Genomic DNA, 19,381 nt, shown 5'->3' with positions numbered 1-19,381 from the left:
AACATATAATTTCATCTCTGCAATTTAAAAAACATTGGCAAAAAACCCATTCTCCAAGTAAATAAGCAACTGTGTTTTGAAACTATTCACTGCTGGCACTTGTTTAAGGGAATCTGGTAATTTGTTCCATCCATCCTGAGCTTCACAAGCAAAAAAGCATGTCTTGAATCGCCTGTTTTCTTCTCTGAAACTTAGGGTTCACACCAAGAGGAGAGCAGAACTATAATTTACAGTTACAAAACAAGACTACCCTGAGGCACTCCACTGTGCACATTTATACAATACATTACATCATCTCCTTTACATTGTCATATATAATCAATTCATGGTTTTTTCATACAAAATACAACAGTGAATTATGTAGTCACAGGACAAGACCTTATCAGTGCAATTTATTATAAAACACATTTAGCTTCTGGAGCCACTTATGCCAATGTAGTGAAAAAATAAATTCTCCAAATTCCATAGCAGGCAAAATTAAATTGCTAAACTACAAAACTTCTTGTTCAGTAAGTTTAGCACAGAAACCGTTTAAGTTTTATATTTTAGATCCATGTAACCAGCATATAACTTAAATCCTGAGAACATGATGAAGCTGAGTCCAAAAATCATCAGGAATTTGAAAACATTAACTTGTGCCAGAAGACACCAGCTTTAGTCTTAAAAGAGGAGCATTAATTGTCTAAGATGGCGTATGGAGGAAAATAAGAAACCAGGTTAGGCAACTTATATGAGTTTAAAGCTACATTCTTTTGTGTAAGCCATGATTTGCTTTCGTTAAGATTGGACTCTAAGTTGTTACTCATCAAATACAAAGAAATGAAGCTGCTGTACAATACACACTGAAATCCTTTACAAAAGCTGGTTTTTTGCCTTCAAAAGCAAAACTCTGCCAGATCTCTTATTCTGCTTACCACACAAGCAGTATTGCAGCAGTATTGGGTTTTCCCAAGTGGGTGTGCCAGGGTCACATTTGTTTTTAATATTGTTCTTACATGGTCTCATCAACACCTCAACTTTAATGCCGCTAAAATAGCGGTCTGAGGCTGAAGCAAAGACACAGTGAACACCTAGAAAAGCTCAGACCTGCCCTTCTTCATCATTTCCTTTTCCTCATCTATGTGACGCTCTCCCTACTATGTGTCTTGCTTCTCCCTTCATGTATGAAGAATTCACTTTCCCCTAAGGAGCATGATTATCTTCCCAGTGCCTGCATCAGGAACTGTGAATCCTTTGGGGGCAAAAACTGTCTCATTTTTTTGTCTTATGCGATGTCTTGGGCAGTGGTGGAACTTCTGAACATTGGCTGGAAATTGGGAACAGGAAATATTGGCTGGAAAATCCTGTGTGGACAACATATCCAGTTTGATTGGCATTCAGCAAGCCCCGGATGCACAAAAAACCTCCAAACTGAAGCCTAATAATTGGATCCTCTAATTTTGTCACCTTTTGTAAGGTTAAGCTTAGCATATTCACCAACGAATATACTATGGGTTCTCACCTGTAACAGAGAGGTAGAGCCCTTTCTGCCTCTCATGCTCAACCCTTTAATTCTCTTCTCTTACAGAAAGACCTAAGCAGCCACCTGAAGCCCTCTCATGCAACCTGGCATTTATTATAGTAATTTTAGCCTTTAGAAAAAGAACAAACATTTCAGTCTAGATTTCCTTTTCCTCACTTGTGCCTTGAAGCAGGTCTGTTCCTGCATCTGTGTGTCCTGTAAATCATGCCAACACTCCCCTTTGATCCACTCCTGCTAAGCTAACAGGTGTAGAAAAAATGGATGTATGTTATAGAAGATGTTTTGATACAACATATACTTTTTTGGCATGTCAGCCTTACCTAAATAAGTCAGCCTAAAGAGTAAAGAAAACCGAAGCCAAAACATGCTGAGGGTTTTTTTTTTAATCTCCCTTAAGGTATGGAGGCTTCAGAGTTTTTCTGGTAGACAGATTCCCACTGTTGCATGAATTTGATTCCTCATTTCCCAGCGTGTTCTTTCTTACAAAGCTAGTAAGTTTGAGGTTGGAAATATGAAATACTTGAGAGTGTCACTGAGACATATGACAGCTGAGGGTGCTTGGTCCTACACAGAGCGGTCCTAAAGTCTGAAATCAGCATGTTCTGACTCTATACCAGATTGATATATCCTCCTCCTCTGTCTGCATTTTTTAAAAACTTCTGACAGCAAACTACACTGAAACAAACTAAGTCCTAAAAACAGGGCTGAAAAAGGGCAAAGTCCATAACCTCCCTGTCTCCAAACACTACACTACTTTTTTTCCCACAGGAAAATCAATGAACAGGACACAAAAGCCACAGCATTGAAAGGCATAAGTTTGGTGCTCTGGCATTTAGAAATCATATATCTACATTACTAGACGATGACATGTACCGTCTTTTTGGCTTCTAGATGGCCAAAAAAGAATAGCAAACTGTTCATTAGTATAAGTTTATCAGGGGTCGTACGAGCAATCTGGAACAAACTTGGAGCAAGTCCAAGAAAAGACCACCCAGTAGACCCATGGCTGCTGTTAGCTCTAAGCAGTTAGTGATAGTTGCAGCTCCAGCTGGTGTCAAACACTGACAATTACCAGTTACCAAACAAAGATGAACTGGAATAAACCTGCCAAAGAATATTTTTTTTTTTGCACAAAGTGCAGTGTATTATTATGTTCCAGCAACTACCAAAAGGAGTTGTTGATCTCACTTTGGTGGAGACACACAAAGGCTGGATGCAGTAACACGGTATTCTTTTTGAAGGGTAACTTGTGTTGTAAGTGAAAGACTCTATAAAATGACAATGCTGCTGCAAAGTAGACAGAATGATACATTTAGTCAAATTCCCAGTCTAAGCCTTTTCAAAGAGCACAAGCAGTTAGTGCAACATTCCTTAGGGTTCCTGTATCCTTTCAAACATGATAGCTTTCTTGTACTTTACACTTATCATATTAAGAAAAATGGTAATGAGGAGATCATGACAACCTCTTTTAAAAGCAACAATGACTCAATTGCCAAGGAAAAAAGAAGTGATAACTATTTTCATGGAAAGAAGCCTCCAGCGAACGCCTCACTGTTGAAGCCCTGTTCTTTGTTTTTGTCTGAACTCAGGAATGGCAAGGGGCTGCTCTTCAAAAAAACTCTGAGCACCAGTTTTATTTTGATTGGTACAACAATACTTTTTCAGATAAACTGGCAGTCCAGACCTCTTGTTGAAAAGATTAGCAACTCAAGAGCTTAGAAATGATAAAATACTGGAATAAGTGGAAGGGATTAATTGGCTTGATTTAAAAAAAAAAAAAATTAAAAACCACTACTGGGAATGTTTTCCTGCAAACCAAACACAAAGGGTGTGGGGTTTTTTTCTGATGCTCAGAAGAGTACTTTTAAAGGTTACGGTACCTTGGTGTACACAAACAACGTATTCTTTAGTAGGATATACTCATGGCAAAGAAATTAATGGATTACAAAGCCCAAAGGGGCCATTAACACTCAGGGCTTGTGCAGTAAATTCCATCAGAAGATCTCACAGCATTCCTGACAAGAGATCAGTACCTGCCATTTTCCAGCTTGGCTCCAGAGGTGAAATTTGGTCCATACCTTAAATCACCTACTCAACCAGCAGCAAACGCAATGAACACTACCCTGACCATTTTTTCCCCCATTAGCAACCCATGCAAGTCTCCTATGCCCATATGTGTCCATGTTAATCCTGTTTTACCCTGCAAAGTATCAGTAGGTATTTCCACCTCCCCTAAACAATATTTACTTAGATGTTGCACAGAAATTTTGGAACAGAGAAAACACCTAAACGAGAGTTGTAAAGGTAACAGGATTTCTAGTGACAGTCTCACCAGAGCCCTGGCAGGCCATACAGTAACACTTGCACCAGGTAGAATACACAGTGTATGCAGAATGTTGAAAAAATATAAATCTGGGCACTTAGGTCTGACCTTCAGATTCATGTTTGTAGACAGTTCTTCCCCCTTGCCTCTGAACAGTGGTCAACAAACACCTCAACGCCTTGAACTAATAAAAGTATCTTCATTTCTAATGCTACAAACTGGCATTTTTGTCTGCTGACTTTTTCAAGGTTGGATGCCTGTATGATTGCTTTTAAATCAAAAAGAAACGTGAGAAATTCCTTGAGAAAAGGAAAAAAAAGGAAAAAAAAATAAAAGAAAAAAGGCATTCTGGTGTCATTTTCTAAGTATCCAAAGGTATTGTTACACAGCTGACAAATTGATGTGGCAGGATCTACAGGCTAATTAAACAAATGTGACAATTTTACTGTGACAATTTGAAAACCCTCAAAAGTGCCACCCATCCTCAGTATGCATTCTTCTCAAATGCATATTAAAACCCATGTACTGCATTAAGAAATTCAAAGGAACTTACATATTCAATAAAAACACAATTATAAGCACAATGTGATATATACAGCTAAAATAGATTGGAAGTTCGTAAGGTTTCTCTGAACATTTAATTCAGTGACATGCTTTCTTTAAAGAAATGTTGGAAATTCTCTATAGAAATGGATAATTCACAGTATGTAGTGTAATTTTAAATATCTGATTGAGCCTTGCTTTTGCCCAATCATCACACCAGTAATTCCAGCTGAGGACATCAATGCACCTCGCTAGCAACCAATTTAACTTTTAATGAAGGCGATGTGGGTGAGGTTCTATTTCACCATTTCATAGAAGGAGACACTGTGGAACAAAGGGGCATCTCAAGGTTATTCAGGAAAACTAAGGATAAGATGTTTTATCTGAGTGTATGTATTCAAGCACTTATTGAGAAGGTGTTCAAAGAGATGAGAAGATGAACCACATCCCACCCACAAGCCCCATGGAGGCCAGCAAGCCCTGATTGTCCAAGGGGTCTCTCAGGAAGAAATAAATACTTTTTGTTCCATAAGTCAGTTCGTGTCTGTTTTCTTGCCTTATGAAAAAGAGATCAGGAGTGACTTTGGTTAAATTTAGACTGCAGTACATTAAGAAACTGGCAACAAGTATTCCTGGTATCTGCTGTAACAGAACACTACCACTCATTTCCTCTGAGAGCAACAATGAGATTCAAAGTTGAAACTTCAGGTTTGCTCCAGGTGTCATCTTTGTCCTGTTTTCTTTACTTTCTTTCTCAGAGCACAAAGCATTAAAGCATCAAAAGTTGCAACATGCGAGTGCAGACAAAGCAGCAAACCTGAGCTGGCCTCAAGCATCTGGTCTCTTTTTGGTCCATTATTTTAATTTCTCTAGTCCTTTCCTCACATATATTTCTTTTAACCATCAACTATTTTTGTAAAGGTTTTGATTGTCGTGGCCAGCTCCAACGTCAGAAGAGAATTTCAAAGAGGTGAGCTCTTGAAACTCTTTCTGAAGATTTGTTGAGCTACATCTTCCAGCCCAGTGTTCCCTTGGACACCGCAAGTCTGCCTAGCCTTTTCCTTCTCTATTTCTCTTGATTAACCACATATGGCCATTTTATCCTTCATGGACTCCACCAGTTTCCTCAGCAGCACTAACTTATGGAGAAGCTTCCTACCAGAAATTTAAATCTGCAACACTTGCCCTCAGGGCTGCAAAAATGGAGCCCTTCCCTTTTGTGAAAGAAAGAGACACAGAAGATCTTACAGACATTTCAAACCAAAACTGTTTCTAAAGCATGCATTCATTTCAGAAAGCCTAACTCGATTTTAATATGTTTTCAATGTCTTCATTCTGTGCCTAAAGCAATTTGTTATGTAGAGTACACATTATTAATCTACTTAAATGAAAGGTAACATTGCTAGCAGTTTAAACACTCAGTGCCCATATTTAACCATGTTTCATTTTGACAGGACAAGATGAAATAACAGAAATGATTAATCTGAGACCAGAGAAATCTTCTACTACCTCTATCTCAAAATAGGACTAGATTTTTTTGTTTAATACTCTGGCAGTAAGCTGTGTAAGTGGAGTATTGGAGCTTCAGATGGCTTTTCTGCTTGGCTGCACTGCAGACTGTGCTGTAGCTGTTACCAGAAGTTTTGGAATCAGCAGCAGCACTCAAGGACAGACACACAACAGGCTCTGAAGTTCTTAATCACTTTTTTATACAACATAAATTCATGCAGCCCTCAAGGTCCTTAAGGGAGCTTGAGCCAAACACTGTATTGGTGTTGTAGCATTTAAAATTCTCCACTGAGTTCAGCACTTGGGCCCTTTTTCTGTTCATGGGAGCATACAAAAGGTCAAAGTTGATCTGACATCCCAGATTCCTTAGGTCTGTTTTCTCTACCTCTTTCACTCAAAGATAAGGGAGTTACTCTTTATTTACAAGGATGAAAAGGGATGAGAATTCATGTCCCATGGGTCTCCAAATTGGGAGTAGGAATCTTAGTTTTACGACACTTTCTGCTCAACTACAAGATTCCATCAAATTGCTTTCCCAGATTTTTTTTATCTCTTTCACTTATTTCTCGAAGTACAAAACTTAAGAGGTATTTGAAAAAATAACCAATACTTTTAAGTGCCGCAGAGAGTGCATCTATCTTCCACAGAAGCTGGAAAACTTACTATCTTTTCCTCTAAGACAATGACTTTGCTTCAATTACTTTCTTGTTTGAACTGGGTTTTAACAATTACTTTGTATTGTTTCCCAATATGTAATTATTTCTATCATAACAGAGTGCTGAATCAGAGTGAGGGTGCTGAGGACTTAACATGTTGCAATACATAGTAAATTGTTTCTGAGCTGACTATCAATAAAGAAGAAAAACTAGAAGTGGTTGTTTTCATACAAAAGAGATGCTGAAGAGCTTGGAAAACAAGCTTCTCTTCCTCATTGGCAGTCATTCATTTATCATTTATCATGGGATTACTTTCTTTCTCTTCAGGAGCAGTAATACATGTCCAAACCCTTGTGATGTCAGCTCATTTTACAGTAATTTTAGTAGCAATGGTAAATCTGGCAATGACAGCAGAATTATATAACACTACTGAAATCAGCAATATTTCAATTTGGCAGTACAAAAATATATGTTAAAATATTATGGTAAAGGAGATAAGAAAACAGAATTGAATAGCGACTTTGAAATAGGTGCATGGCAATCTCTCTCTCTTTTCCTGAATACCTTTTGTAATCTTTTTTTATTGTTACAGTGCAGACAGGCTGCAATAGACCCACATAATGATCAGATTTTACATTTCAAAGTTCTTTGCTAAATAATTTATTTAATACTGCTATGAAAATAAAACCTTTATTTGATAAATGTGCCTGCAAGCTGGAATCAGACCTTGCTTGTCTGTCCTGACAAAGGTCTAATCTTTTGCTGCCTTACATCTTGAAGAGGCATTTATCCCTGTAACAGGCAGGTGCAAAACACCAGCTTTCGAATACAGGAAACGCTGCACACCCACACACATTTGTCAGATCAGACAGTCAACCTTTCCTCCCTGTCACCTCCCCAACAGCAGGAGCCTGCTCAGCGCTCATCTGGCAGCACAAAGCAGATTTATACTGTATATCTACATCACCAGTGAACTCCTCTCATACCTAACCTATGCCATGCCAGTGGCCCACAAAACCAGCTCCCTTAAGCTAAATACTTGGCACTGACTCATGCCAACCTCCCACTCAGCCTAAAGTTAGCTCTGAGCTCTCGACGTGATGCACCCTCAAGTTAATACAGGCAGTTTTGAGGTGTCTGTCTTCTGAGGTGCCACCACAGTGTTGTCCCTGTAAGGGTGATATGGCCAAACACTTGAATAATGCTCTTCTGCTGTGCTCAGGTGCAGCACCCAGGGGTCAAGGCCAGGCTCTGTGTGAAGGGTCTGCTCTAGGCTGGGGAAACCTAAGGCTGACATCTCAAACTCCCAAAGAGCCTTTTCAACTGCAAGCTTACACCAGGCTGTCCTCAAATGACTCCAACTATTGATCTCACCCTGCCTGTGTGGATACTGGACAGTGCACAAAATGCTGAGAAAAGACTTCCTTTGACCTTCCTGGAATTGTTGCTGAATGCTTGTGGTGATAATGCTTGTGGTGATACTGAGACCAGAATTGAGCTGATCACCTACCAAACCAGGAAGGAATTGTTCTGAAAGAACTACTCAGCATTTCCATTTTATGGAACGAGACTACATCTAGAGAGTCATCAGAGCAAAGAACTGGTCTCTGCTTTTATGTATACCTAAAGTAATGCAGAGGTAACTCCTTTTTATTTAATAACAGCAGCAGCAACATAAGTGGAGCTGCTGCCAATTTATACCAGTGTGGGATGAAGAAGAATTCAATGAACTCAAATGAGATCAGAGGTCAGTAGAATTACCTCTTGATTTATTTTGATGCAAGAGCAGGAAGTGGTTCTGCCTCCATTGAGAAAATGCTGATAAAAAGCTGAAAATGCAATGGTTTAGAAATTGCTAAGAAATTAATTGTTTTTATCCATCCAAATCTCTGTGTACATGAGCAAAGTCTAAAGGAAAAAAAAAACAAACCTCTCAAAGCAGGCTATTACCCGTTCCTTGCACGCTTTCAAAGGCTGCACACCAGAGAAGGGACAAAGGCCACAGATCCACATTTACACGTGGGTTAACTTTTCAATCCATTTTTTCATTTCAATAGAAATAATAAATCACCTTATCCTGGAGAAAGAAGCAGCTTGACACAAAACATACGGTGCTGGGCTATTTTTATAGCACACCTAAGACGTATAGGGATTCATTTATTTACTCAGCTATTTAAAAGTGGCTACTCTTACTCATTCTCTGGACAGCTAAATGCCAGGTTGCTAAGTTACTGTTACTTGACATCATCTCCTCCCCAACGTGTTCCCACATTTGACAGGTTCACATGATTTACTAGGCCAGTCAGCTCGTTATTCACTTGTCCAATGACGTCTGGATCATCATTCTAAATTCACATCATGTCCTCCCCAGCAAGCCCCCAGACTCCACATGAAAATATTTAAACTGCCCATCAGCTACTAAGTGCATTTGTAACCACGTTGGACAGCATACCTGTATTTTTCAAATTACAATTATTGTTATTAGGTTGAGCATCATTCTTCACTGTTGGTTTGCATTTTAGAAGAGAAAACAATTACTGAGGGGCAAATAATGGGCTATATCTGTTACAGTCTAATTTTGCCACGTGAACAGCTCACTTCAGCTATGGATGAGATATATTAAATCTGTTAGTGCTTTCAATTGGTGTGAGGAAGGTAATACTACACATAATTTGTCCAGTCAAGGGCATTTTCACCTGCTGATCAATTTACATATTCTCCAATGTCATTAGTCATCAGAAGACAACCATAAAAATTACAGACTTGGCTTATTTAACTCCAGTCATTTTTATACTTATTACAATCTGAATTATATTTAGGATTTGTTTTCCTTCCAGACTAGAAAGCCTTTAATTAATATCACAGCTGTCCACATAACATCAGAAATCCATCTAGCTACTTGATGCCTTACTACAGTGAATATGCACCTACAAGAATTCTTTTGTTCCTCTAAGCAGGGACAGATTTCCAGACAGAAGTGCCTGCCCAGATGGTTAGAACACAGACAGGAAAGCTGTCTGTGTACAGACCAGAGCCTCACTTCTGCAGGATTACATCTAATCGATTGACTAAACACCCAGCCCAAAGTTTCAATTTGCACTACGAGTCCTCCCGAAGATTTAGTTAAATAAAATTTCCTTTCTTTCCTGGGAGATGTTGTATGTATGCTTATCAACTCTTCACCCAGAGGTAAACCTGGGTGAAGGAAGGTCCCTTCTGTGCTCTCTACAGGCAGGAAAAGGATTGCTGCTTGTTCACCCCCAGTGTCACCCACACACCCCCCTGTGCCTAGGCCAGCACATGGTTCACATCACATGCAGTGACAGCAAGGCAGGCTGATGTAAAGCACTGGTACAAGTGGCACAAGTAACAGCTTTGGAGACTGGTTTTAAATGTCACTTCTCCCACCCCATCTGCACTTCGTATCACAACATTTCAATGAACTCATTTTTCAGTGGCTGCACATAGCAAGTGACAATTTAAATCCATATTAATAAAATGTGAATTACACACACATACTTTTAATTGCCTGTCTTCCATGTTATCCATGCTTAAAACCATTACATTGGTTAAAAAAAAAACACAACACATTTTGGAACAGAAAAAAGTGTACTGGCCATCAGTGTACTTGCCTTCATCTTTCAACTCTGTATTAGCACCTGTATTAAATGCAAATCTGTACTATCATCAAGTTTGGACTTCGTTGTACAAGAGATGCTGATAATGATTATTTTTATTTTATTATTGTTGTTTCCATGACCTTCTCAGTCATCCTGGTTAGAAAAGTAAAATCAACAGGAGACTGGTCTGCCATTAACCTTTGGTTGTAGTATTGGGAGCAGTCCTTAAAGCATTTACACAGGATGACATAAGTAGCTAAGTGTTTCAGGAAATCTAAAGGACTGTGAAATTTTGTCTCTAAAGACTCAGGGTTCTGAGCAGAGTCAAGACCTTTCCCCTCACTCGGTTGAAAATTTATGAATATAAACTCAATTAAACCTTTTTTTCCAGATTAAAAAAAAAAAGGAAGACAGATTAGGAATTGCAAACCTCTACAATTACAAAAACCATTAATCAAGTTCAGTTTGAAAAAAAAAGAGCTGTGTAAAATCAGAGGTCATAGATCTTAGCGTGAGTACCGCTTCCCTGTAAAGTCTAGCAAAAAACCCCTCCTGAGTAATTGTGTCTTTCTGAGGGGTGGAACTAAGTCACCTTATTCCTCAACTTAAAAAAACAAAACAAAACACAAATAAACAAAAAAAAAAAAAAACAACAAAAAACCCACCAAAATCCACCAAAACTCAACCAACAACAACAAAAAAAATCTCCAACAAACAGAAGAAAAGCCAACTTCAAGGCATGCAGTGCTCCAAGAGAAAGCACCTCTGGCCCTTTCGGGTGCACGGCTCGGCAGCAGGCACAGCCCAGAGCAGATGCTGCCAGTGGTTTGGTTGGTCAAAACTCACAGTTACAGCCCAGCTCTCCACCTTCAGGACCTGATTGTCATGGAATCCTTTGTCTTTATCTCTGCAACATCCCTGACAGGACAGCAATGGTAATAACCTATTTTTTTTTTACCTGGGAAAGCTGTCATCAGGCAGCTGAGACCCACACTCCCCCAAAGTTCTTCAGAGCCTATGTAAATGGCTCCAAGAGGCCAAAAAGTACCTGTCAGGGTTGGGAGCTTAATCCAGGTTCTCAAAGTTCAAATCTCTGCTGAAACCAAGGGTCATTCTTTCACCTGGAGCAGACAGCCTGAATCTCCTGACACAGGGCTTCCATGGGGAGCCTGAAGACTGGATTTTGACCCATTCTCAGTCAAGTGGGGCTGGGTTTGCCAGGTCTTTGCTGGGCATCTACAGCCAGCTGTTAAGAAAGATCTGCTGGTTTGTATCTCTTTTTCAGGTGCCCATTACATGTCCCCGTGAAAGATATCCCCAGAGACATGTAATCCCTGCGAAATCCCTGCTCTGTCCACCCCAACAGCCCCCCCCTGAGCTTAATGGCCCCTGAGTGGCAGAAGTGGAGATTCTGCAGTTCATCCCCATCCTCTGAAGGCAACAGCAAGTCCTGCTCCACTCTTGGCACGTTTCAGAAGGAAGCCCGGGACATTCTGCTTGTTTCTTGACTCAAATTACAGTCATGGGGGAGGAAACAGGATCAGCTCCTCTTGATTAGAAAAAAAAGACATTTCTGCTTCCTGTGATTTATATGCACTGTTCCCCATTAAAACTGTCACCTGGATGATTGATCCCTGAAATCCACCACATCACATTTTCTTTTGATGCTGTTTACTGAAAACAACTGCTTTCCCCAGCCAACAAGTCATTCATTCCAAATATAGTAATGAACCTAATTGAAATATATAAACAAGGGAAGAAGACATTTAAAATATATCAAGTATTTCACACAGCCTTTCAACATTTCCTCTGCATTTTCTCCCTTAGTGTTCTTTAGGTAATAAACCCCTGCTCACTTTGAAGGTTGAAAGTGAATGTTATTTATTTCCTTGCATTCATTGCTCCTGGGTGCACATGCAGATATTCCTCCAGATATTACTGCAGGTCTGCACATGAATGCTTTCCTGCTGCTTCCACAAACTTCTGCAGCAACACTGCCAACCCATGAAGAAATCTCTGTCAGCCGAGACAATGAGTGTACACAAACCAGGAGCAAGTTTCCCAAACTATTTAACTCTGGATTACAATGGATACTGGGAAGCTTATTTTATTTTATAAGCAAGAGTTAAGTCCATGTCTTTGCAAGGAAGTTGGCATGATTGTTACACACTATTTCAGGTCTGGGTTAGTCTGCAGCACTAGCTCCTAGTAATAAGGACATGGCTAGCAGAAATTCCCACTGAAATTTTATCCCTTCTACACCAAAAACCAGCAGGGTGCCTGGCAAACCCAGGGATGTAGCTCTGACACATGGGAAATTCAACCTGTGAGGATAAAAACCTAAATCCCAAAGAGGCACTGGTGGGTTGCAAAACTGCCCCCAGGCAAATCTCACTGCCAGGAGAGAAACCCAAAGTTGGGTGTCTGAGGAAAAGCCCATCTTATATTTAAAGTAAGGCGTACGACTTGTTGTGTACACTCCCCTTTCTCTTGTTACACAATCTTGTTGAAATTAAGCCATGCCTAGTTTGGAGTTGTAATTTTCTGTATTCAACCACTGACCAGAGATCCCAGAAAAAATGTCTGTAAGTTTTTAACAAAACCATGAATGATGAGCAACTGTAGTCTGAGGGGAGGAGGAAGACTGTAGGTCAGTTTGTGAATAGGAGAATGAAGGCAGCTACACATCAGGGCAGGAGAGAAATGTGTCCTGGATAGACTCACAGAGACTGGGAGCTTAACAAAGAACAGGAACATGTGTAAATCCTGACTGAGACAAGTTGGCAGATGCAGAATATTAGGTGAACTGATCTTAGTCACTAAGGAGCACTCCAGGCCTACCGCTTGGCTGTGTCTCTTTAATACAGACCCACTGATATGCTATTATTTAACTACAGTGTTAAAGACAGCCCTACAAACCCTCTCCTTGCAAGATGAAATGACAGCATTAAAATTTACACAAAAGATAAAAATGCAAAGGGCATTACTCACCCGCAGTATTTCTTCCACACAACTGGAGTCATTGGGAAGGGTAACCTAAGTTTAAAGAAAAAAAAAAAGAAATGTTTAGTCAGGTGCTGGATGCAAAGTTCAGCGACTACAACCACACAGGTGAACAGTTAAAAAGCAACTGCCTCTGTTTGAAGATTGCTGTATCCATGCTTGCTGCCTACCAAATTTTCCAGTTCAGATCAACATAAATCATCAGCAGGACCCACTTTGCCAAAAGTTGTTTTTCTCTCGCACACTGCTTTGTGCTACTAACGACACTTTTGAAGCAATAAAGTACTCTGATTTCCTCACAGTTGAGAACTGGCACTAGAATTGCCTGAAACTTCTGTAATTGAAGAAGATCCCACTGTTACTCCTATCAGCAGCCTTCAGAGAGAAGGAGAGGTTTGGTTTAACTTGCCACATGCTGCAGCGAAGGACAGAGGTGATAACAGTTAGGAGAAAGCTGTTATCATCAACTATCTTATCCTACAGCTTAATAGGCTAACAGCCCAGACAGCTCTTAAAACTTAAACATATACTGTAGTAAAATACTGGTTGGACTATAGGGGTGGTTGCTGATTTTGTTGTCCCTCACTTCATCAGCCTGTAGCAGGTTAAGTATCCTCTGAAGCCTGCACGGCACACAGGAATCCACCTCGAGAGGCTTGACAGCTATTCCTTTTCCCCTTAAAAAGGTGCAATATATCTATGTACACAGCCATACCCACGCACACACATGGTGGTGCTACTAATATATTCCAACTGAAAACACTTGTTAAATGGTATTTACAGCATTTGTCACAATCTCTCATTCCAAGGGCGTGAAAGAGCACAAAACTTTTAAATACTGTGAACAATTAAAGAAACAACAGGTAGACATGACCTGTATGTACAATCATTCTGTAGCAACTGCAGACAGCTGTGATGGGCTCTTATCACAGGGGAAAAGCAGAAGAGGAAGAGACAATATTCAGGAAGATACCAAAACATAGGTAAGTCCTTTGTGCCATAAATATTCAGTGAGACTTTTCTGCCTGAAGCTTCTACCTTACTGCCCTTATTAACTAGTTTGGTAAAAGATACTCATGACTAAATTTAATCCCTGTCATCCTTATCTGCTGTAGAGCTTGACCAAAAGCACTGACCATGGCCTTCCACCTATATTTCAGCCAGCACTAAGCTTCAAGAATAAATCCACACAGCTACAGAAGTCAAAGACCACAACGACCTATTAGATCACCAAGTTTGTGCTCTGCTAATGTAGCACATTTCCCCTATATTTTCTAGTATATGGCCAGTCTGACCCAAATAACTGTAGGGAAATAGGTCTCCCATCCCTTCCCTTAATAAAATATTATAATATGCAGCAGTGTTGTAAACTATTTGGTACTTTATGAGCATAACGGTTAAAATTTTGCTTTCAGTGTCACCACAGCCTTTCTGTAGAGCTCCTCCCACTACTCTAAAGTAATTCATTACTTCCCTTCACATTTGCACAGACATGCAGAATTATACTCCACTTTTCTCAAATGCTGTATGTTCAACTTTTACTTTCTTTCCTGATAAACAACATTTTCCTCCCCTTTGGTTTATTTCATCACAGTTCATCAGTACCTTGGTAAAGAATTACCCAAGTGAATATGACTACACTGCAGGGGTATTAGTGATTTTTATCTGCTATAGATTACAATTTTCCATAATATCACTTTAAACAACCAAAAAAAGAGCCTTACCTTTTGTCCCCAGCTTCTACTCAGCTCAAATCCCATACCAAACCTAGGCTGAGAACTGCCAGTGGATGGTCAGCATGAACTGCAACAGGCACGCAGTCCACCTTCACACCGCACGACCTGGACTTCACTGGATTTCCCTCATCTCCCTACTTTTCACTTAAATCACTGCTTTCCCTCTCAATACCTGTAAATTCTTTGCTAATCTGCGTTTTCCATTCCTCATACCAGCTGCCCATTCAGTGAGGAATACAGTTAATCAAAAGGTTAGCAAGCAGGGGTATTGCTGCAATGTGCAGTGGGACACTGGGAGTACATGTGTCTCTAATACACGCCTCATTTTTTTCATTGAAAAATAAGCGTGTTGGAATATGACAAAACAAAACAAATACTCTCCCAATAAGCTTACAGTGTACACAACAACCACAAAATTTCTCACAGCAGTAACAGAAGCAGCCCAAAAGTCAGCTGAGTGAGTCAGACTGGGAAGAGTGAGAGCAGCAGAGGTACAGAAGCTCTCTCCTTATTTAACATGCCAGCTCTAATGGTTAGCCAAGGTACCACGTGTATTCCTTTGTTCAGAAGAATGATGACTGTGTACTTGGCTATTAATACAGGGCAGACCATGTTCTTACTTGTCTCACAGTCCTCTGACAATTCACAGCCCTGTTTAAGTTTACGTTACTTCACAACTAATGATAATAATAACAATAAACATACCATTTTACTTCAATAAAGCCCACTATATATTATGCAATCACAACCAGCTTCTGCTGGCAGCACTTGCTAATAACTTTAAATGCTCATGCATCAATTTAATTGTGTTAATGGCAAAGAAGATTTTAACGGCTTGACAGAACTTTTGTTCCCTTTGGCATTGCTTTGTTTTGAATCACTGGTATTAAAGTAATGCAAGATGTCAAAGTGCTGTGATTGTCATATAGGGAGATCCAAGTAGGAGCTAGCACAAAGAGGAAAACATTTAGATTGATGCAAACATTAAAAGAATAATTATTACAACATGGCTATCAGAAAGAAGATCAATGTAAGAGTCTTTCAGTACATTACTATTAATGGATTTCTAAAGAAATGAGACCATTTTTCTAAATTCATGCTGCAGTTGCACATTCTAAGAGACTTGAAAGGCACAGATCTATTAGAAACTCAGTCTATTTCAGAAAAAAAAAAAAGATAAAACAACCTCTCAACCTTTCAAAGTGTGAATCAAAAATTGCAAGTTTAATTGTCCATAAAAACTTGCATTCAGCTAACAAGTGTGAGCAGGCCCACATGGCACACCATGGCATCCAAGCATAGATTCATCAGGACAGAACAAAACAGAGCAGATACAATATTCATCACCAAGTGCTAGCACTACAACAAACTGTTATTAGAATTGCCACTAATAAACTGCCACTCCTGTAGCTTAGTCAAGATTCATCCCATAGTACTACTTTCCCAATCTAATGAAAATCAAGCATTTTAGGACCCATTATGTGATTCTACACCCCCCACACACACCTCCACTCTCCTCTTCAGCTTTCATCAGTAACCAGAGTCTAAAAAGGAGGGCACAGCTTGCCCTTGTGCACGCCTTTGGTGCTTTTCCTCCTTTGTGAGCAGCATGGTCTAACTCAGCTGGAAGGACAGATTCCAGGAATTTGGCTTCCTCAAGACCAAGTGGTGGCAATTCACATCATGAGCTCTTCTCTTGGCTGGCAGTGCATCCACAAACCCCAGACTGAAAACCAGTGAATGCTACATAAGCTGCAGACAGACGTACTGAGGTAATAAAACTTCAATCAAAGCAAGAAGATTTCACAACAGCTACATGCTACACTGAACTCATCTTCCAATTTCCTTTTAATCTGGCAAAACTCTTTTGCATCAAAACATTTCATGTTTACTTTTAAATATTGTTTGCTAGGAAAAAAAAGGAAAGGTCTGATGGTCACAACATTCCACCTAAGACAGTATTCTAAGGCTCTCTTTGCTTTTTTGTCTCACAGGAGAGAGAAAAGAGCTTAAATGATGTGGAACCAAAGGTCTAATGCATGGCTTGGGTGGCTCAGTTCTGAACTTTAAAGGGAGGGAAGCAGGGCAGAAATCTAAGAGGGAAGGAATAGTAGCCTATAATGTTATGCAGATCAAATGACATGGGGTAAATGGCTACAATATCTGATGAGTCATGTCAATCTAACCTTCTATTTATTCATTCAACAGTTCCTTGACCACTCTTACCTCCTGGACAATTTATAACCTGCAAGAGATCAGATTTTGTTTTTGTGGTACAGAAAAATCATATAAAGACCCCTTTTCCTGTAATTTACATCCGACAGCAAACATTTCTCAGAAACGTTAGCAACACAATCTTCCGACAGACTTGTCGGAATAGTTCTGAAAATTCAAATGTGGTGCCATAAAGCAGAAATACACAGTGAATAATGTCTTTGCCAGAACTGACCGACTACATTTCCATCTGGATAAACTGTTCGTGAACAGTCCCCCTGGTTTTATTGATGCACAATTGGCATTCAACAAGTAATCTCCTCCTCCTATCTTTGTTTTATTGAGAAGGTAAGTGTAGCATGTAAAATGAATGTAGGAACCCGCTCTCATTTCTTGCATATGAGCACCTATGTGCTTATACAGCAAGAGCTCAGCTTTCCTTGTCATCTCCTTTATCAAGGAATCCATTTTGACTCTGGGGAGATGAAGCTCGTACCACTGTTTACTCCTTCGAACACAAATTGATTTTTCACTTGCCAGCATGAAAAGATCCTGTGCATGAGCCTTGATTGATCACTTCCAGTGTGCACCACACAGGGATAAGAGGAAAACACTTGGGAAACCAGAAATGGCAAAACTAGGCCAGTCAGCAGAAGCCTTGTCCTCCGAATGCCTTCAGCTCCTGCCAGGTTTCCCATTAACAGGGTGCTTGGTGTTCCTGATTAACACAAGTTTTTTCTGATTAACAAGTGGGAAATGGATTGGGCAGTTTCCAGGTACAAGACATTGGATTAGATGACCTTTGAAACATCTTTCCAACCTACATGAACCTACGATTCCATTTTTGTGACACACTCACTGCAAGTCTAAGAACAGCCAATAGTGCACCTGTATTTGAACAGAGGATGCACCCATGCCCTTTCAACACCAGCTTTCCATTAATTGCCATCAGTATTTCCTTGCATGCTCAGACTTCATTTTCCCTCTTCAGTCATTCCCAACATCCCCCTTAGCTGCCATCTGACTACACATTTCTCCTCCTGAGAAAGATTGTTCTGCATTTTCTGCAATTAATGTTCTCACCTCTGCTCAGAGCCCACTGTTCCAGCCTGCTTGGGTTGTTTCACAGTTCATGCTTCTGTCTGTTTCCTTTCTCAATATATTGTTCAAAAAGGGTCACTCCTGTTAAAGGCACCTCAAATAGATGTCAGCTAACCTCACTAGATGGGAGGACCCTGACTATTCCTTACTAACTTCAGTGCAAACCCACAAGAACGGGAAGAGCAAAAGAACACGGAATGAATATTGCAACCTGATGTTACATTTTTTCTGGTGTATTTATGGAGATACCACCAACATATATTAGCGATATATGTTTGGGGTTTTTTTTGAGGAAACTGAATGAAGTCAAAACATGGTGGCATTAAAAAAAAAACCAAACCCCACAAAAACCCCAAATCGCTCCCTTGGTATTCAGACACATATACGTGTTTTTCAAGGGGTTATTCACTCTCAAGGGAGCCATTTGTGGGTCCCAAATAATGCACATCCACTGTTTTCTTTTAGTGCCTCCACCATCCTGGAACCAAACTACCATGAGAAGACTGCATTTCCCATTATTTTAACCCCAAAATATCTCCTGGGGCTTATTAAAAAGTCTGCGAAAATATATACTTTTCACATACATAAAAATTTAGGAGAGAAAGAGAAACTATTGCCTAAAACAAAATACAGAGAGCTGCTCCTCTGTTCCCCCTTAATACAAATACTGCAGAAGCAGTATAAAATATGCAGTGTAAAATATGCATTTACTGGAGAATCTGAAAACAGGAAAAAGTTTTAAGGAGTAAGTTAATTCATTTGTTAAGCTAAGACAGCCTGGCCTGCAGTCAGAGCTGCTCTTCAAGTGCTGGATGGAGAAGTTTATGCCTTTCCCCTTGAGTAAAGCACATCAGCTAGGAAAAACAGCTTACTACTGTGGTCCAAAATGTGACTAAGTCAGACTCGCACTGATTTTAGTGAACTTCCCAAAAGGTCTCTAGTTCAGAAGCCAAAGGTCCCCACAATGGGTACCTTTAGTTTCATACAAAAGCCAGTGACTCCAATATACTCCTCTCCAGTCACCCAAGAGCCAGAGAAACCAGTGAAGTCACACCAGGTGGGGTGACCAGCCCACAGACTGGAAGGAATTGCATTTTGATCTCCCTACAAAGAACTCAGCTTACAACAACCTCCCGGTCCAGGCAAGTCCAACT

General features: G+C 40.0%; 1 protein-coding gene across 7 annotated transcripts in view; it reads right to left on the bottom strand.

Annotated features, from left to right (window-relative positions):
• Positions 1-19,381, bottom strand: part of AFF2 (AF4/FMR2 family member 2) — a 336,322-nt gene that overhangs the window by 143,196 nt on the left and 173,745 nt on the right. For all 7 annotated transcript variants that reach the window (XM_027690474.1, XM_027690479.1, XM_027690477.1 and 4 more), the window contains exon 4: positions 13,165-13,209. In XM_027690474.1, the coding sequence (XP_027546275.1) occupies positions 13,165-13,209 (45 nt within the window). The remainder of the gene's footprint in view (positions 1-13,164; positions 13,210-19,381) is intronic.

Source organism: Neopelma chrysocephalum, unplaced genomic scaffold, assembly GCF_003984885.1.
Source record: "Neopelma chrysocephalum unplaced genomic scaffold, ASM398488v2 Primary Assembly neopelma1_81, whole genome shotgun sequence".
In the NCBI taxonomy this organism is placed as follows: domain Eukaryota; kingdom Metazoa; phylum Chordata; class Aves; order Passeriformes; family Pipridae; genus Neopelma; species Neopelma chrysocephalum.
The sequence above is the reverse complement of the archived record's forward strand: the minus strand, read 5'-3'. Positions and strand labels throughout refer to the sequence as shown.